Here is a 19,991-nt window from a genome sequence, read left to right as displayed (position 1 = left end):
CTCTTTTGTTTTACAATCAGCAATCCACACAAGAGGCGGGCACATCACAGCGGGCTTTAGGCTGAACTTGATCCAACTTCAGCGCTCAGCATGTCATTAGCTTTAGCTGGCTTTCTGCAGAAGGATGGCATTAATTGCTACAAAGTCTGCTTAAAGCATAACATGTTTTTTTTACAACACTTGTGGACTTTATGTACTGTAAAACAGTAAAGCCTCGCAGCTTATCTTCATAACATGTCTGATCTTTACCTTGCTCTCCCTTGAATGCCTCCAACATTGCTCTGTCTTTTCATCCATCGTTCTCCTCTTCATCATCCTTTCTGCTGGATCCCTCCCTCCCTCAGTAATATCTCTCACGGTATACTTGTGATGATGGATGGAGAACCAGTAACGGTGAAACAGACCTCGCATCCATCACAAACTCAACAACAGCATAGTTAACTGCATTACTGTTTTTCTCCTTCGCTCTGCTCCCCAGAGTTCAGCCATGTCGCGGTCTTTCTGGCTCTTAGCCAGCGTCTTCACAGGCTTTTTAAACCAATCAGCAAAGCATGGCAGGGAAAACCTATTTTTTCAGACCTGGACAAAATTGGACGCCTCCTACAGTATAGATGCTTTTCAGGTTGTTAGTTTTTGATTGTAGGAGTGAAACATTCATAGGCATTTTCGTTGAATTATAGTGAAACTACTCTCCAACTTGTTTATTAAAGAAAAATAAAAAATATTGATACTAAATGTCAGCTCTGGTTGCATGAGTTAGTTTTAATAATTTGATGTTGTGATGGTCTCAACTACAGTTTCAAAACAAGCGTAGAGAAACAGAAATTTTACCTTTATTCTCTCTTTGTCCCCCCAGCTCCATCGAGTCCTGTGGAACTCGGCCCTACCCTTGGCTTGAAGAAGTCCAGTTCCCTGGAGAGTCTCCAGACAGTCATGTCAGAGGTTAACAGGAAAAATGAACTCCTCCCCTTCCACCGACCTCGCCCAAATATGGTCAGAGGAAGAGGCTGCAACGAGAGCTTCCGTGCAGCTATTGATAAATCCTATGATGGACCACCTGAAGATGATGATGGTAAGGTATAAGGGTGTCCGTCTGTCAAGTTGAGTGCAACATTGTGGGTGTGTTTTGCTTTGTTTTTCTTGTGCAGTAACTCAATCTTTAAATTCTATTAATGTAGAAGAAACAGCCAGAGAGCAACGATAAAAAGTATGTTGCTAGAACTTAGTGAATGCTGTCTTAAATGGCGGTTCCATCTCTGCTCTTTTCCGTGTTTTTCAAAACTGACGCTCAGCCATCAGCCGTAATCAGTGTTACAGTGATGATGCCCATCCCTACATACTCTCAGTGTAAGCCTGGAAAGTAAGCCTGGAAAGTTTGCCAAGTGTTAGCTTGGAAGATCTGAGCTTGCAAGTGGAATATGGAGCTATTTTATTGTTTTCACACCATTACCTAACTAGGTAAAGACACATTTATAGATCCATAGTCAGTGCAGTACCTATAAGTTCGATGGCTGTCAGCATGCTCCCAGTTTGGTACAAAAAGTCTCCCAATCTGTCACACAACCTCTCCAAAGCTAACCGACTCCACTGACTTAAACAATAATTTTGCCTCACAGCACATGGTGGTTGCTATACTACTCACCATCACAAACTTTTAGTTTGTCTGTGTTATTGTGTGACTTTCAAAACTCAAGTAACATATGTAGCAATGTCATCATGCAGAAATCTACGCCATGTCAGATGGGCAGAAGTTTTTCAACGGGTTTTGGAAAATGGCATATTGACGCTAAAACATACATACCTTGAATCTTCAAATATAAGCCTAGTCCCAATTAGATGCCCAGTCCCTTTCACTTGCCTGTTGTGGCTACACAATTTGACAAATAAAGGCCTGTCTCAATAAGAGGACAGGTCATCATGCAGGTAATTTTTATAGAGGCCCTTTGGATGCATAAAACTAGGTTGTTGTCCACCCGCTGGAGCTTAGTTAGCTGTTTAGACCATGCATACAAATAAAAAATGTTTAAACTTTTGCCAATATGGACATGCCGCACACATGGTCAGCTTGGTAAGATTCTCTACAAATCAATCCGTCAGTTCATTTTGCTGAAACCATGAGCACCAAATAAGACAGTAATACTGGCATAGTAAACAAGAAAGATGCAAAACAGAGGTTTATATACACATCTTTGCTTCGCAGCAGTTTTGTGAGAAGGGAATTAAAAGCCCATCCTATAGACGCCTTTCACAAATATAAGCCTGTTGAGTTCAGTGACTGAAGCAAATAAAAGCCTGCACTATTTAAGTTTTACAGTACTTGGACGAAAATGAGAACTTTCTAATTTAAATTCATTAGTAAAACTACTGGAAAGCTACAGAAGGATATAAAAACCTCAAAAAAATAATGTAGTGAACATAGAGACAAAGATGATCCAACACTGCAACTTACTTAAACTTTCAAATTTGTTGTACTTTTGGCAGCACAATCTCCAGTTAAAATACAAAAACTTCTATCAGTGACTACAGTTTCTGTTTTGATTTTGATACCCAGTGCAATGTGCAACTCATATCAAATGGTTTACATTTACCCTCAGCACCTCAGCATGTCGACTGATAAATACTTATGGCTTCCTTATATTTTCAGTCTGTTTCCAAATAACAACCTCCTCTATTATTTTGAAAAGTGAGCTCAACACAGTTCAGGTCCGTTGTTGTAAATTCTGATCAGTGTAGGAGATTTGCCAGCAAAGCAAGACTGGGGCATTGCCAGAGGAACACCAAAGTGTAGACACGTATGTAACTAAGCAGCAGCATTGCTTTACTATACGTGATTCAGTTCAGATCCGGGCTTTTAGCTTTAAATATTTATCCAGGAGCTCAATGGTAGCTACTTTGGTTTGTTTTACCGGGAGGGGCGGTTCAATTCCCAGCTGTGTTATTAGCAGCGAGCTCTTATCAGTCACCACTAGAGTAATGAGTCGGCCTGTTTCAGATCACTACATTCACACAGGATAGGACTAATAGGGCATGTCAACAGCACACACACGCAGTGGTCACATCTGTCACCGTCTTTCTGAATGCTCAACACTTTGAGAGCTGTCGTTAATTGACAGAGAACAGTTCTCTGAAGTCTCTTGAAGATCTCTTCCTGTTTACTACATGTGTTTGTCTTTGCTGTGCATTTGTGCCCCTTTGCTTTGGCTTTCATTGTATTTTCACTTCAATGTTAAATGTACATTCTTATCAGTTACTATCCGTCAGTTTTTGGTTTAGCAGTTTTAGTTATGGTGATCAGAACAGCAAACAAACATCGCTAACATTGTGACAGCAGAGTGAATATTTATTCAGGGTTCATGTGTAGCTGATGTATTGTGTGGGATCCGGAGCTGAATCCAGCTAATACTGCAGCGCTTCACAGTTTCCAGTGAATTTAGTTGTCAAGAGGACTATTCAACAGAGGCTTTGAGTCATTCGATGTCTCATGTCAGCTGGGGAGGATTATAGTGTTAATAGTTGTTTCTGTCATTCTCTTTCTGTCTTTTTTCATACGCTGTGCTACCTTCACACATGTGTTACATTATGTTTCATTTGTCTTTTCTATGTTTTGTATGTCTTATGTCTCTTCACATTATGTTTATTCACACACCATCCCTACAAGTGTTAGGAATCAGTTGTAAACTGAACAAATCCATATTATGCTGGTTTGAGGTGAGTTTGTGCCATGAAATAGTAAATTAAACACACCTGACCTGGATGACTGGCAAAGTACATTTTAAAGTATTCCAAGAGAGTGAAGATGAAATATCCCAGTGACTGGCTTAATGTGATGGCATATGGGAAAATATGCAACAGCATCATTGTTGGCCGCAATTCTTCTGATGTTTAGTTTTTATTACACATCAGAGGAAATTACCACTGACTAGTTGCTGCAACCCCATGTCCAGTTTAAACCCAACCAGTACTGATTCACCAAATTTTACGTGAGTCAGAAGTAAACAGTGGTCTGCGCTCATTTTGAAAAATGTGGGGTTTTCCTGACTTTGAAGTTCAGCTGTTAAGAGCAAATTTAAGAGAGAAAATAAAAGTTTATGTCATTGAGGCTTGATCTTTGTAATAAAGAATTCTTGACAGATTGTCTTGATTAGTAATCAAATGACAGCAAAAAACTGCATGGGACTAGCACAAAGTGGGCATGTCTGTAAAGGGGAGACTCAGGGAACCCATTTTCTCGTAGATATTTTCTCTTTCTGTGAAATGACCATGCTGTTTTTCCATTGCCAAACATTAGCCTAACTTTTGAGCATTATTCAGCCCGCTTACTGAGAAGCTGGCATGACATGGGTGGTACCACTGGATTTCTCAGGTTAAGTATGGACCTTAATCAGATCATGAGAAACGTATTAACGCTGGCAGCCATACATATATACTGCACATATACATACACTGTATACTGTACACTATACATGTATCTATCTCTCTCTCTCTCTCTATAAATATATATATATATATATATATATACACACACACATATATATATGTAGATAGATATATAGATAGATAGATTTTTTTCCCAATATATATATATAGGGTTTTGTGCTGTGGTCATTTTCAGTCTGGCACAAGGATGAAGATGTGCATCTTAACACAGACACACACACACAAAATTACAATTCCACTCTGTTGCTTGACAGCCTTTGTAATTAAGTCTGAAGTGAATATCCACACAAAGTTAGATCTCAATTGAAGTAACTAATTTGGTTTGGTTATCTTATAAAATCTGACAAGTGGCCTGTATGTGTGTGTGTTTGTGTGTGTGTGTGTGTGTGTGTGTGTGTGTGTGTGTGTGTCTGATCATTGTAATTCAAGGCCAGGCCTCCAGTCTGTCGAAGAGGTAATGAGCCATCACAGTTTACGCTTTGAACATTTTTGCTTCCTTGATTCTAGGACTTAATTAATTCACTGTAAAGTTAATAAATCTGCCATGGAGAAGTTGGATGTTGAGTAGAGAAAGTTTTAATGTGTGTGTGTGTGTGTGTGTGTGTGTTAGGGGTGGGGGGTCATTTTTGGGTATGTGCATTGTTGTGTAATTGGTTCTTTTTGTTTGTATGCGTGCTTGTGTCTGTGTGATGACCTGAAGTGGTCTTCACTGATTTTACAAATGATTCTCGATTTTACTGCTCTATTGAATCACTGTGTCAAACATGCCTAAACTCCATTGTTCTGTGCCACTGTAATCTGCTCTTTAAAGAACTGGCTTCTTCATTTTAACTTGGAAATTAGGACACATCATTGGCTCTTGACAATGCTGATGACTCAGCATTATGTAAATACAAAATGATGATAAATTATCCAGTGTCCTTATTTGCCTCAAACTGGCAAAAGAGATATTCGATTTGGACAGAAGAAAAGCAAGTTGGAAATCAATAAATCTGGAATTGATTGGTTTTAAAAAGAGTAACAGGTTTTAACTAGGATTTTGATGAGAAATTACTAGGTTTAGTACTTTATCTTTTTGGTACTGGAAGTTTACAAAGAGGCTACTACTTCAACTTAATGGATCTCAGAATCTTAATCCGCAGTTTATTTTAAATTTGGAGTTTCTTTGTATAAAAATGTAGTTTGTTTGATTTAAATCTAAAAATGATAGAGGTGTAGTTATTTTTCTTTTACGACTTATTTTGCAACTCTTTAAAACATTGTTCTTCTCCCAACTCCCTCTAATCCCCATCTTTCTCCTTTTCTACTTCTATTCTCTCTAGATGATGGTTCGGAGCCGAGTTCAGGCCGGGACACCCCTGCAAGTACTTCATCCCGTCAGGGAGTGGGGGATCGGATAGAGGAGAAAGGCAAAAAAGACAAGAAAAAGAAACCGAAAACAAAGAAGAAAGAAGAGAACAAGGGGAAAGGGAAGGAGAAGGAGAAGGAGACGGAGAAGAAGAGCAAGAAAAAAGGCTTTGTCCTCCTGAGGTAAGTGACTGTGTGTGTGTGAGAGTGAGCGTGATGATAGCAGGACATGAGATGATTATTTTCAAACTGTTTATAATAAGTATGTATTCATGGGCATATGCCCTTTTGTGTGTTTGTGTGTATATGTGTCTATATATGGAGAATGGCTGTCCTGTCTGGTAAAATCACTTCTATCCAGCATGTGATGTCTTTAACCATTTTCAGCTTTCAGTGTTAGTGTGTGATTGCAGGTAGTTTTCTAAGTTGGAAAGCATCCATTCCAGTGATAAACAGCAATACTTGTGTACGGCACTGTATGGAATCAGTAGTCACACTTTTTTCTACACATTTTTTTCACATTTTTAGTCTGAGTATCATATCCAGGCACACACAAATAGCATTTGTATAAGCTCAACATATTTCTTATTCTTTTTTTTATGCCTCTGCGCAGGCGAGAGCCATCACCTGAGGCATTATGTTTTTGGGTTGTTCGTTTTTCCGTTCCTAGGGTCTGTCCTTCCCATTCTTGTGAACATAATATTTCAAGAAGGCTCTCTGGCAGTGTCCTCAAATTTGGCTCAAATGTCCACTTGGACTCGAGAATGAATTGATTATTTTTGGGCAAAGATCAAGGTCACTGTGACGTCACAAAACTTAACTCATAACTCAATAATTCATACTCATATTATAACAAAAAAGTGACACGAATGTCTAACAGGATTAAATGATGAATAGATGACATTTTATATACAAATGCTTAAAGTTCAACTTTACTGTGACATCATAATGTTCTTTAAAAACACTTTCTGGCAATTATTCAACATCATAACTCATGAACAGAGTGAGAGACATTTGATCAGTTACTGACTTAGCGGCAGTAATCTCGGGTATCCACTTTGAAACTGTGCCAGGTGGAATATGTGTGTGTAGCATGTAGTTTTTAATATAGCCTGTCCTTAATTCAGTTGATAGCGTAGGCATGGTGACTACAGTAATGTATTTTAAGACAAGTTAATCCACTGCCCTGTTAACATGAGGTCACAGTTTGTATCACTCTAATAACTTGTGTGTATGTGACTAAAATCTTGTTTTTATTTAATGTCAAAAATCTTATTAATGGAGTCCATTATACATAAATATGTATACTGAACACATCAGTTCGAACATTCTCTGTGCACCCTCTGCATTTACACTATAACAGACAAAATAACCCTAGAACATGAAAACTGAGATCTCATTTCCCCCTCATGAAACACTATCACATGCTCACAGGCACACAAAGACCACTCTAAGAGCGGTGCCCCAATTTCCTTAAGAGGTGCCGAAAGTTTTCACTATTTCATGTGATTAACTTTAACACTATATCTTCCACTGTGAATGGGGCGCAAGTAGTCGCACAGCATGAATGAGGCCAAAGTGTTTCAATGAACAATTTGTACTTTCTACCTTAATTGCTGCCCAAAATCAGGTTTTCTCGCTGCCGTTGTATCTGAAATGGGATTTCACATGACCATTACATAGATACAGATCTTAAGGAAAACACTTGCATACAATTTGATCTAGAAAATACAATCGCAGCCTTTCAAAACACACTTACAAAAGCACTCTGTGTGAACCAAAGCACAGAAAAACACTTCCAGATTTCAAAGTCCGATTTCATCACAGTGATTATGTCTCAGAATTGCGTGCTATTTAAAGTGAAACATTAGGCAATTAGACTAATATGGGTTAATTTTACTCGATTAAAAAGGTTCAGTGCTATTTTCTTTGAAGGTCTCCACCTTTTTCTTCACCTCTTTTCCACCTTGTTTTCCTCACTCTCAATTCAGTGCGCTTTCTTTTCATCACACATATGGTGTTTAGTCATTAGTAAGGAAGTGTGTTATGGTGAGCAGAAATCATTTTATCATGTTAAAATGTTCTGTTCCTCATACAGTTGGGTGTGCTCTTTGTCCTTAGGCGTGTTCGTAATTATGTCAAATTAATTTTATGAACAAAAACAAGTTTTAGTGGATGGGAGGGTGAATAGATAGAGGTTTGTGGGGTGTGATGTACAGAATGTTCCTTGCTTCTTTACCCACTTATTTTATTAATAGTTTTAGTTTAATTTCAAACCCACTTACTTTGTTATCAACCCGCATCCATTTTTGTCAGTTCCACCTCAAGTGTAAGCCTCAAAATACAAAATTTTGAGTCTGTGGCAGTTTCATTACATGGTCTTTACAGTCTATTTATTTAAAATATAGTGTAAATTCTTCAAGCCTCAAAGGACAGAGGAACCTTGCACCATGGAAGAATGCATTTGGCAAATCAAACATTATCGTCTATCGTCTTGCGTTTTGGAAATTGTAATACGGTAAGCGTAGTCTTTTCCTGGTTTAAAAGCAAACTTACCAAACAGTTTACACACTTAGTCATTAGATCCACATTGCTGATTATAATTTATCATAAACTCAATCAATCAATCAATCAATATTTTTGTATTTGTTGAAAAAAAAAACACATTGAAAACTGTTTTGCACTAGTGTCAAAAATAGTGAAATCCATTCATAGCAAGATCTGCTTGATTATTCTTGATAACATTTTTCTCTGAAGAGACTTTTTTCCAATTACATTTTCGCAGTGTTTTGTGCATCACAAATGACATCCAATTCACTTACATTTTATTGCGCAAATAAACAACTCCATTTGCATGGCAACACAACTGGTGGTAAGTGGGAAAGTATTTGTTTTCATGAATTGGATGAAGTGACCCTCTAATTCAATGTAAACCATTCAAAGCGCATTGACGTATTACAATTTTAAAACTTTTGCTTCGACCGCAGTTCAACTCTCCTGGAGAAAAATGGTGTATTATGTATAAAACTATGATGCTGCCTCTTCATATTGTTCATTAAATAGGAACCTATGAAAGTAAATGAATGAGAAATGGAAAGATAGATTGTAACACAACAGAAAATCAAATTTATCTCAAATGTATGCAAGCTGTCGCTACCTGCAAGGCAGGAGAGAAAGAGCTGTGGAGGACAGAGACGCAGAAGCTGAAGCCATATGTTTAGTCACTGATAAATCTAAATTTCCTCATGACATGATGTTAGCATGGGCAAGCTATATTTATAACCAATGGATCATTTGAGGCACGATGTGATATATGCTTATACATTCATCTCCATCATTCCCTCTTTCCCGTAAACATCTATTGCTCTTCTTCTGTTACAGCTCCAAGGCAATACATGACAGACCTAAAGATACCCTACTCCTTCACTCCATCACTCTGTCTAACCGTCGTAGCAATGTTTTAAGTGCTTCAGAGTTAGGAATCATTACACCCAATCCCTTCTTTCTACATTTATGCATCTCTCGTCTGCATATCGACCACGTGTTATTATGCCCAGCCTACACATTTCACCCAAGAATATCTCCAGTTTAATCTATCCAAGCTTTCCCTTTGTGCACCGATCTTCCATCCATCCTTTCATCTTACCACTAATTCTCCCATCATGTCTTGCCTTAAGTGCCTAAAGAAAGCTTATAATACACCCAAGGATATTTTAGACATTTCCTCCCCACCGCATCTCTCTTCACCATAAGAGGTCCTTGATTAGAGGTCAGTGATAAGCTCACCCTCTCTCTCCTCCCTCTCTTTTTAGCCATATTTCTGTAACCTCTCTGCTTCTCTCCTCACACCCCCAACCCCCTGTAATCTTTGCATCATTACAATTTTTGCTCTCAGTCTGCTCCATCCAGTGCCAGCTTCCTATCTTCATTTGATTGCATGTAATGGAGGTAGACTGAGAAGGCAAATTGGTGCTATTCAGTACAGTTCAATCTAGGCCGCACTGCTGATTTGTCATATTCATCTAGGGCCAGCTTTGATTGGCCTAATGGTCTGGAGGAGAGGTGACATAGAATACTCAACCTTACTTCACAGAGTCAGGTTCTGCAGTATTAAATGTTTATTTGTGTCACTGGTCGGTTAGCACGTTTGACACACTAAATCTCTTAATCTGCATCAGCTGCAAAGACACACATTACTAGAAATGTTGTGACAATCTAATAGTAAATTTCTCTCATTGTACTGTAGAACTGTCTTTGCTGCCGGCGATGTATATGTTTGCTGGTTGTCCGTACATACTTGTTAATATACATACATACTAGTGTCCATTCCATACTCAAGAAAAGCCATATCTTGAGAACACCTTTAGGGAATTTATTCAGCTTTGGCTCAAATGTCCACTTGGACTTCACAATGAACTGATTAGAATTTTCTTCGTCAAAGGTCATGGTCACTATGATGTTGCGTCCTTATCATTCTCAAAAATGCAATGTGTCAAGAAGGCCTTGGGTGGATTTCTTTGCATGTGGCTGATAGGCCCACTTGGATTCAAGGATGAACTGATTTGGATTCAGGGGTCAAAGGTCAAGGTCACTGTGACCTTATAAAACTTTTTTTGGCCATAACTTAAGAATTCATATGCTAATTATAACAGAATTTGACACAAATGTTTAATAGGATAATATGATAAAGTAACTACATTTTATATTTACATATACATTATGTAAATATACATATATATATATACATTTTAAGGGGCATCTTTCACTGTGACATCATAATATACTGCAAACCTTTTTCTTTTTCTGGCCATTACTCAACGTCAGAACAGAAGGGGAGACTTTTGGTTGGAAGCTGAATTGGTATCACCAGTCTTGGATGCCCACCTTGAAACTGCTGATTGTATAGCAGTTTCATCCATGCTGCAGGATGTAAGATGTGTGTGAAGGACCCCCGTTTTAAAATAAATAACTTCTTTGCAGCAACATTTAATGCATTGTCAACTGTAATGGCTACATATGACTCTAGACAGACATGGACGTAAACTTTAACTACAACTTGACTTGTTTGTGGAAGCATAAAACCGCAAAGCTGTAATACCAGTTTTCTAATAAAATGGTAATTGCCAAAATGGCCAGCTTACAATCAAGTTATTCACATTAATGAAGAGACGATGTGGAAGTGCAGAAGAGTTGAATTTAATTACTGTAATGTGTCATTCACATTGTTAACCCAGACATTAAAGTCAGACTGTGAGCGATTGTTTAAAATGCCCTTTAAAGTGGACAGCTGGCTCCGTCACTCTGTCATCTGAACTGCTGCCACCTGCCAATCAGCTGTGCCAATCATCTGTGTGCGTGTGTGTGTGTCTGCGCGTGGGTGCGTGCATGCGTGCATGCATGGGTGTGTGCGTGCATGCTTGTGTGTGTATGTGTCTGTGTGCGTGTGCATGTGTGTAAGCGCATGATGGTAACTATCCTACCGTCATGAATAATCATGCGGTGATAAAATGTGATTGGTCACGCAGTCAGATGGCTGTCATATAGTTGGCACATGGTGGCACTGAATCTTCCCCAGACCTCAGTGTGTGTGTGTGTGCGCATGTTGTCTCTAAATTGCGTGCAGTTGTGTGACCGTTTGTTCCTCCCTGATCTCTTATATCTGTGATGCATTTTCTTTTTCTCACAGCGTTTAAGTTAATATTCACATGTTAATTATGTCTGTAGAGTCTAAATAAACTCTCTGAATATTCAAATTGCACACATTCAGTATCTACAACCATAACTTAAGACTCTACAGACATAATTAACATGGGTTGAGAGTATGGTTTTCTGTCATCTGTGTGTGCGCGTGCGTGTACTGGTTGTGAAAGAGAGTCTGTCCAAATGAAAATATGGTAATCTATGAGGTGAGACTGGCAATGTACAAGGTCTAGAGGGACAGGCACCACAGTTGCATCATGTTTATGTGATTGCTGATGTGTGTTGTAAAGTACGTGTGCATGCTGTTCATTTTAAGATTTAAATTTGTGTGAATTTATGAGAATCTATGATAATATATGCATGGTTGCCTAGTTGGTTGTAATCGTGTACTGCTCTACTCACCTCCGTCTAGCAGTATTCAGTTTCTGTGTGCAAATGTGTGTTTTGTTTTTTTTTTTATTGGTGTCTGTGAGCATCTTTGTTTGCTCACTGACGGCTGAATGATCTACTTTTGCAAGAAAGAGTAATTTTGGGTATTTTTACCCGACCAAACCTTAAAACTCAAAAAGAAACATACTTGGAGAATACAGCCACCATATGAAAACACATGAATGAGAGAAAAAAAAAAAACACAGAAACTTAAGGTTACAATTAGAGCACCATAATTTTCCACTCTCTTTCTTTAGCTCTCATTGATGCCTATAATTATACTCTCTCCTGAATTTGCCACTATTTTCCATATTCCTCCTCTCCCCCTCTCTGTTCTCATAATGCAGCACCCCTGTTAGACTTTAAGTGCCCCATCATTGGGACTATCAGCCCATCTTCACCACAGGGGTGTTTGTACTGGCCAATGTCCCCAACCTTTTTCCTTATGGGACCCCTTTTCTATCATTAAGTAAACTGACGAAGGAACATGCATGTTTATTTTTGAATAAATTTTAGGCAGATTATTTCCTGTGAAAATAAAGGTAAAAAGAGATGAGTTTTCCTGATATATTTTTCGGAAAAATTTGTGTGATTCCCTGCATTTATTTTTATTCTTAACAATTATGCACAATTAAAAAATGTTTTTCTTAAAAAAAAAAAAAAAAGAAAATTAACCCTGACATTTGGCCATTAGCCTATAGATATAGTGCTATTGTATTTTTTGAAAAAGTTTTCTTTTACCCGCTCAAATTAAGAGGGCATCATGACCCCCCCAAAAAGCTTTGGGGACCCGTTATGGGGGACGGGACCCCCAGGTTGGGAACCAGTGAGCCAGGATATCTGTTTTCCTCCCTTCTCCTTATTCTAAGAACAAGATGATCATTAAAGTAAGGCAACACAGAAACAGTATTCAACACTATTTAGCAGTGTAGCAATATCAAGACATGTAGATCAATAAAATCAAGGAATAATTACAAAAAAATCAAGGATAACTAAATACATAATTAAAAAAAAAAAAAGCTCTCGGTATGTAATACAGTTTAGAAGACATCTCTGATACCATTTTCAGATAACTATTTAATGGTATTTTATAGCGTTTTTGACTAGCAAGCATTTCAGGCCTAGCCTCCAAGCAATACGGTCAGGCCTGAGTGAAGTCAACATTAAATTCGAGCTGTCTGAAGCTCTTTATGCAGGTAAATCCCGTCTTTTTACCAGGCATTGCCTGTCATTGTTTCATAATTAGAGAGCAGACGCTTGAAAGGGGGGAAGGACCTAGCAGCTGCCGATCAAAAATCATGACAGAAAGTCATTGGAGTGTCACGGACTGATGTCATGCCTGCCAATCATCTGTGTGTGTTTGCAAGTATGTGTGTGTGTGCACTTTTGAGTGTGTGCATCCTTACAGTCACTGTCTGTGTGTGTGTGTGTGTGTTATCAAAGCACACTTGCCAGTCATCTGCTCCCTCAGGGATCCATTCGCCAATGATAGTAACGAGAGGCGTGTTCACAGAGTGGCAGGGGGAGGGAGTGAGAGAAGAGCAGAAGAATGGAAAGAATAGGTGAAGTGAGAGTCACAGATGTTTGCAGTCGTTTTCTCCTCGTTTGTCAGTGGGTTTTCACCTCATGGACTATTCAGAAGCACAAGTGTGGAACAGCCCTCTGCTCACTGCTCACTGTTTCAAGTGGCACGTCTGTTTGCATGTTAATGTATGTGTGTGTGTGTGTTTTGTTATTTTCCTAGCAATTAGGATTCCCCTTTCTTACCCTTCAACCCATCATTCTTCTGCCTTCCTTTTTGGTCTGTTGCCAGTAAACGTGTGTCTATGACCAGGAGAGAAAAGTGTCAAGAACATAAGAAGAGGTGAAGAATTAGACGGGGTTCATACAATGTGCTTGAGTTGCTTGAAGTACTTGAATTTGGCACTCAGAAATTGAAGTCCTTAAATACCTTGAGAATCTGACTTTTTTTTTTTAACTTTGTCCTTGATCAAGTACTTGAATGTAATTGAAAGGAGAACAGAATGATACATATTTTTATTATATGTATTCAATGTATTAGATAATTGTGTTGAACTAGGAAGCAAAGAACTGCCAGGGTTGCTAATGCCCTATTAGCATCAATTGATGGGTTAACACGAGTAATTAGTCAGCACCAGGATGTTTCACTAGCCTGCAAAACCCTCACAGCGGTTCACTGTTAGCTATTAGTGCAAGTTTTGATCTGTAATTCGCCACTTAATAAGCAGCAGTTATTTTAAAGATAAATAGATTTTAAGCATTGGCAGCACGATTGCTCCATTTATGAATTTGCACAATTTTCTTGCAACAGATGATTGTGGAGAAAACAACATCATACTTGAAAATAAAAATGAGTGCTTGAAAAAGTACTTGAAAGTCCTTGAAAATTACTCGCTCTTGTCTGTTCAAAGCCGGAGTAGAAGGAAATCTAACACAATCAGCCATGTTAACCATGATAACTAGTCGATACAGTCTTGATCGCCATCTGCGTCATCAGTTTTTGCCGATGACTTTTTGAAATATTTGGAGTGACGACAGTGTTAACACTCTGATGGAGTGTTGCAGTGTACCTGCTGCTGGTTGCTCTGTTAAGTGAGGCTGATATTTGAAATATTTTTCAGGAGACTTGTTGGGAACAGAGTGTGAAAAGTTTAATCATCCTCCCACATTTTCCTTGTTTTCTAATCAGTAAGTAATTATATGGATTTATTTGGTGCAACAGATTTTATGTCGGTACATACTATAATGTCTACTTACGCCTGTTTAGTAGTCTAACAAAATCAATAATACAAGGAAACTATAATTCCCACAGACCCCCCACACCCCCCAATAGACACTAGACTTGAATGGTTGAATGTTTGTTTTTTAATCTCACCTCTTCCCTCACAGATGGAGGCTTTTAGAAACCTGCGTATATATGTCTAATTAAATCCTTCTCACATTCAAATCGGTGGCCATACCCTTTCCATACAGATTTGAGTGTTAGGTCGTGAATATTCATGAGTCATCATTCTGTTCCCACTGATGACAGAACAAGATGTAATTTATTCATCCTAACTGGCTGTTAATCAGCTGTTCTTACTCTGATATCCAGTGTGTGAAATTATGCTCAAGTGATGATCTTCTAAAATTGTAAATTTTAAAACGTTCCCTGAGCGTCCAGACTATGCACACATGGCTATGATGTGCCTGTTTAACTTTCAGGATTATAGCCAGGTTATTTCCTCCATGCCACACATTCCTCTCCATTTTCCACCTTTTTAGTGATTTATCATTGAAAAAAACGAATAATGTGATATAGTTATTCATGACTAGGAAAATTATTTTCAACTCCAGCACACCTCCAATTCTTTAAGTGTGCAGCGTGGTGACACTAAGCTAATAGTTTGTGATTACTTTTGTCAGACAAGAAATTTTAAAGGAATAGCATGAAAAGGAGGCTGTTGACAGGCAGACATCAAGAGTAGCAGCAGTGTGAAGTCTATTAAAAGAGACTGAGGCCTGCACTGGGAAAGTCCTAGCTAAAGGCTGAGATGAAGAGATATATTCCTAGCTTCAAACTATTGAGCGAGCTGGCTTCCCTGATATCGATAGCTTATGGGTTCCATAGCTTTGGGGCATAATTGACAAATTCTGCTTACCTGATTTCTTTCAGTGGTTTTTCTCAGGAGACCAGTAAAAAGTGCTTTTCAGTAGGTAAAATGGCTTTACATAAGGGCATTATTCTGCTTTTCAGCATTTTTTTGATACACAAATAGTTAGAGTAAAGTTCTGTTTCTAAGTGGAAAAAATGATGTCTTGTCATCTTGTAAATGTGGGACTTGAAGCTTATGCATCTTTGTGTACACTTTTTACTTTTCTTTTCCATCATTTGTCCAAAATTCTGATTAAAAAAAATAGTTGTAAAGTATATTGTTATGGGGCATTTGATCTTCTGAGAAAAAAAGCTAATAGTTGGATTAATCTAATTTTTTTGTGTCTTTTCTATCTCTGTCAATCTACATTATCGTGTCTTCAGGATTTGGCTGATGAATACATAAGGCTGGGTTCAAAGGTTATTTGAGTTGCTCTTCTCCCCAGTGATTTTAGATGTTTCATTAAAGTGCTTTAAAAGTCAGATGTTTTTTTCACTCTGTATCTCTTACAAGTAATACAAACCTTTTTCATCACTTTTATTTTCTATTTAAAAGCTGAGACGAGAGAAGAAACAGACATGACAGCATAAAGACAGGAGAGGAGGAGGTGTTAGAGGTTAAGTGCAGTGAGAGAAGTGTTTGATACCAAGGGGCGACATGCCAAACGAGGCGGTGAGATGAAGGGGTGAAGGCGAGGTAAGCTATGGATAGAAAAGAGCAGAAATGAGGTTAATGAGAGAAAAGGGAGGAGAGTGCTGAGGTAAAAAAAAAAAAAAAAAAGAGGAAAAGGTAAAAAGGGAGGGAGGTGAAAGAGGGGTAAGTGAGAAAAAGAGAGAGAGAGTTGAAGGAAAGGGTAAGCCTGTAACTCTGTAGGTAGCGGTAATTAGAGCGAGGCTTGTCCCCTGTGAGGCAAATACACACTCATACTGTTAATGCACACACATTTATGGCCCTTCATTTCCATCGAGCCCCTCTCTATGGGCGGTGAATAGGCTGCTTTACCTCCCAGTCCATATTAAGCATTTCAAAGAACCTCATTACCTCAGCACACACTACACTGTTTTTTTTTTTTTCCCAGCAATGCACAGAGATACATCGGCTGAACTTCAAAACATTCACACATCAATCACACACTTTAAAATGACAATGGTTGTATTAATAATGCACAAGGAGGTATGGTGATACTTCATAAACATCAGCAGCACTGGGTAACAGAACTGTAGACCAAATAACATCAATAAATTCACTAGATAAATAAAACATAAAGTGTGTTATAAGGTCACGGTTTGCATGTTGGAGACATTAACTATTTAGCAGTTTTGACTGGCTCAATTATCCATATCCTGCTCACCATACAGCTGGTGGGGTGTAAAGTTTAATGAGCTTCTATGAGAGGAGAGTCTTTTTTTTCTGCGGCAACATGAGAGGAGGCTTTACGAGCTCATGATATATTTAGCCTCTGAATGGCTCCTGATACATAAATATAAATCAGCATAAACAAATATTTGAATTCTGTGCTTGGATTAAGGAGGAAAACAATGAACAATGTAATACAATTTCGATTATTATTCACTGCAGGGATGGGCCATATATTGATTAGGGGTAGATAGATTATTGGCCTGGTCAATTATTGGGGCCAGTATTTGGCATTTTGCCGATTATCTGTATTGGCATTTTATTTTAATGATCGCAGATGAAATTAATTCATTAAAAAGTGTCAGCATGAAATGAACTTTTACTTTGTAAAACCTCAGGAAGCTAATTTTATTTATTCATTTTTTCTTTAAAATTTTCACTTGACTTTATAAAAATAAAAATGTTGCTAGGAGTTTTATGATATATATCATGTTGAATGTTTTAGTTTTGATTAAATATTTGCTAAAAGCATTAACACAAAGTTTGCTTGTTGTGTACTATGTTCCAAATTCTAAATATTGACAGAAAGATTTTCATTTCTACTGTAAATGCATATCGCACGTGCACACACACACACACACGCACACACACACATACACTTACACACACACACACACACACACACACACACACACACACACACACACACATACACTTACACACACACCAATCCATCCAAACCACCATCTCCTGAGTAAAAGTGTATAAGCAGGGGAGGCATGTGTTTTCGTACCTGCAGGGTTACAGACCACAACCATTTATTGACCACACATCTAGTAACCATGGGACACCAATGCAACTTGCAAATATTATTAATATACAGTATAACGCAGCGAACAGTTAGTTTGTTTCCAGCTGACAGTGAATTAATCCTTACACTTAACAGCACTGTGGTTAAAGTTTAACTTTAAGCAAGTTTAATCATAGTTTGAGCAAGAGAGGTGTGTGTTTTTGGTCTCCATACTGCAGGTATTTGCATTTTGCGTCCATGGAGAACCAATGCAACTCGCAAATACTATTGATATATGAGATGGAGAGCTGTTAGTTTGTGTTCTGCTCACAGTGAATAAATCCTCACATTTAACGGCCTAACAGTAACAGTTTAACTTTCTGCTAACTGCCAAAAACTGTTAACAGGAAGCTTCAAGTTCACAGGAAAAGCATCCACGCTTTTGGCCCAAAATGAGTCAGGGGCTTCCAAATAAAAGCACCAGTGGTTCCACTTTGATTCATTTTATTATAAAAAAAATGATCTAACTTTATTATAACAACACTTTTTTAAAAAGGTATTATTATGTCATTTTGTTATTATGTTTTTATTATATAACAGTAGCTACTTTATTAAGATTATTGTAACTATAGTTTTTTTTATAGTTTATAATTTCAGTAGTCTACAGTATTTTGGGGAAGATTTAAAATTTTCAAAATATATATTGTGTATCCTGATTTAGCCTAAAAATATCACATTATTAATAGGCCATATCACCCAGCCCTAATTCACTATAAACTGTTTTCTCTTTACACCATGTATCTTCTCGTGGTAATTACTGCTTAACTCAATGCCCTGTACACAGTCGCAGTCAACTTCCATTTTTGCATGCATGTGTGTGATGTAAAGTCTCCTCCAGATAATGACTTGTGCAGTGTCCAGTAGTGCTGAGTGCTCTGTTGATGCTGACCACACACAAACTGTATTGACTGGTGTGGTTTGAGTATTGATATGTGGCCACTTAAGACGGGCCTCTTAGTCTATTGTGTTCATGCCATCTTTTAATTTAGATTAGGCTCTATAGAGTAGCAATAGCTTTACATATAGACTCTTCTACCTAATTTATTAAACTAACCATAGCCCATTTATTCCAGTGTTCTTTACATTGCAACCACTAACCTCCACATATAGACTTGTGTATAGTCACTCTTTATTTGTTTGCCTTACTACCTATTATTTACCTGTTCTTAATACATCTCTATTTGCCTTTTATACCTCCAGTATGTGTAGATTATAAATCTATATATGGGGTAAAAGTGATTCATATTGTAACAATTATTGATCTTAAAAGGGAAAGAACGTCAATAAGCAGGAAAGATATAAGCATTTGAATTTAACTGTGACTTCAGTGTAGCGTTAAAACCAAAAGTTTAGCAAGTGCAGGCTGAAGGGTTATGTTAGCTATTGCAGCTGCTTACAACGACCAGTATCTACCACTACCAGTTTTAAAAGTCACCTGACTGTGAGAAGTGGTGGGTGTGGTGGCATGTTTGTGTTTAGAAGCTGTAATGGGACATAGCTTTATATGTGCATGTTTCTTGCTGTATATGTGTGAGTGACAGGCTGAAAAGAAGCAGAGAGAGCCTTCACAGTGTGTGTATCTGTGTTCATGCCATGTGAATGATTTCAACCATGTGTTTTTGTTGTAAGAATGGATTTGTTCTGGTGTTTGTTCCTGCGTCCACAGTGCCACATCTTGCTAAAGGCTGTTGAAATTCCCTATACAGAATTATGATATTATGATGTTTTTCTCCACTCTCTTTCTCTTTGTGTCTCATGTCCATTTCTCTGTGTCACTGCCTCTCTGTCGCCAGATTTGGGAAGAAAAGAGAAGAGAAGAAGGAGGCAAAAGCAGCTCTGCAGCGACAGAAGTCAGACATCCTGAGTGATCATGAGTTTGAGAGGATGAAAGACGAGAGGGAAAGGTGGGGAGCTTTGATGATGATGTTTGTTTTTTTGCTTAAAATTTCCTGACAGACACAGATACTCTGTATATTCCCATTATTTTTCTTGTCTCTTCTTATTGAGGAAAATTCTGTAACCATCTTTTGTTTTCCTTTTTTCAATCTCATCATTTCTTCTATCCCTCTCTACTCCATGATTGTCATTCTTGAGCTGTTTTCATAGTGTGCTTCCGAATGTTCATATTTCGGCACAAATGTTCACTCTAACTTAAAGATGAACTGATTAGATTTTGGTGGTCATATTTCAAAGTTCAAGGTCACTGGGACGTTGCC

General features: G+C 38.1%; 1 protein-coding gene across 3 annotated transcripts in view; it reads left to right on the top strand.

Annotated features, from left to right (window-relative positions):
* pard3bb (par-3 family cell polarity regulator beta b) overlaps positions 1 to 19,991 on the top strand; it is a 258,510-nt gene that overhangs the window by 137,573 nt on the left and 100,946 nt on the right. For all 3 annotated transcript variants that reach the window (XM_088083032.1, XM_088083030.1, XM_042494371.2), the window contains exons 18-20: positions 857 to 1,072; positions 5,760 to 5,967; positions 19,569 to 19,679. In XM_088083032.1, coding sequence (XP_087939158.1) covers positions 857 to 1,072; positions 5,760 to 5,967; positions 19,569 to 19,679 — 535 coding nt within the window. The remainder of the gene's footprint in view (positions 1 to 856; positions 1,073 to 5,759; positions 5,968 to 19,568; positions 19,680 to 19,991) is intronic.

Source organism: Plectropomus leopardus, chromosome 10 (genome assembly GCF_026936395.1).
Source record: "Plectropomus leopardus strain MGB_pleo_1.0 chromosome 10, ASM2693639v1, whole genome shotgun sequence".
Classification (NCBI taxonomy): Eukaryota; Metazoa; Chordata; class Actinopteri; order Perciformes; family Serranidae; genus Plectropomus; species Plectropomus leopardus.
Note: the sequence above shows the minus strand (reverse complement) of the source record. Positions and strands in the feature narration are given on the sequence as shown.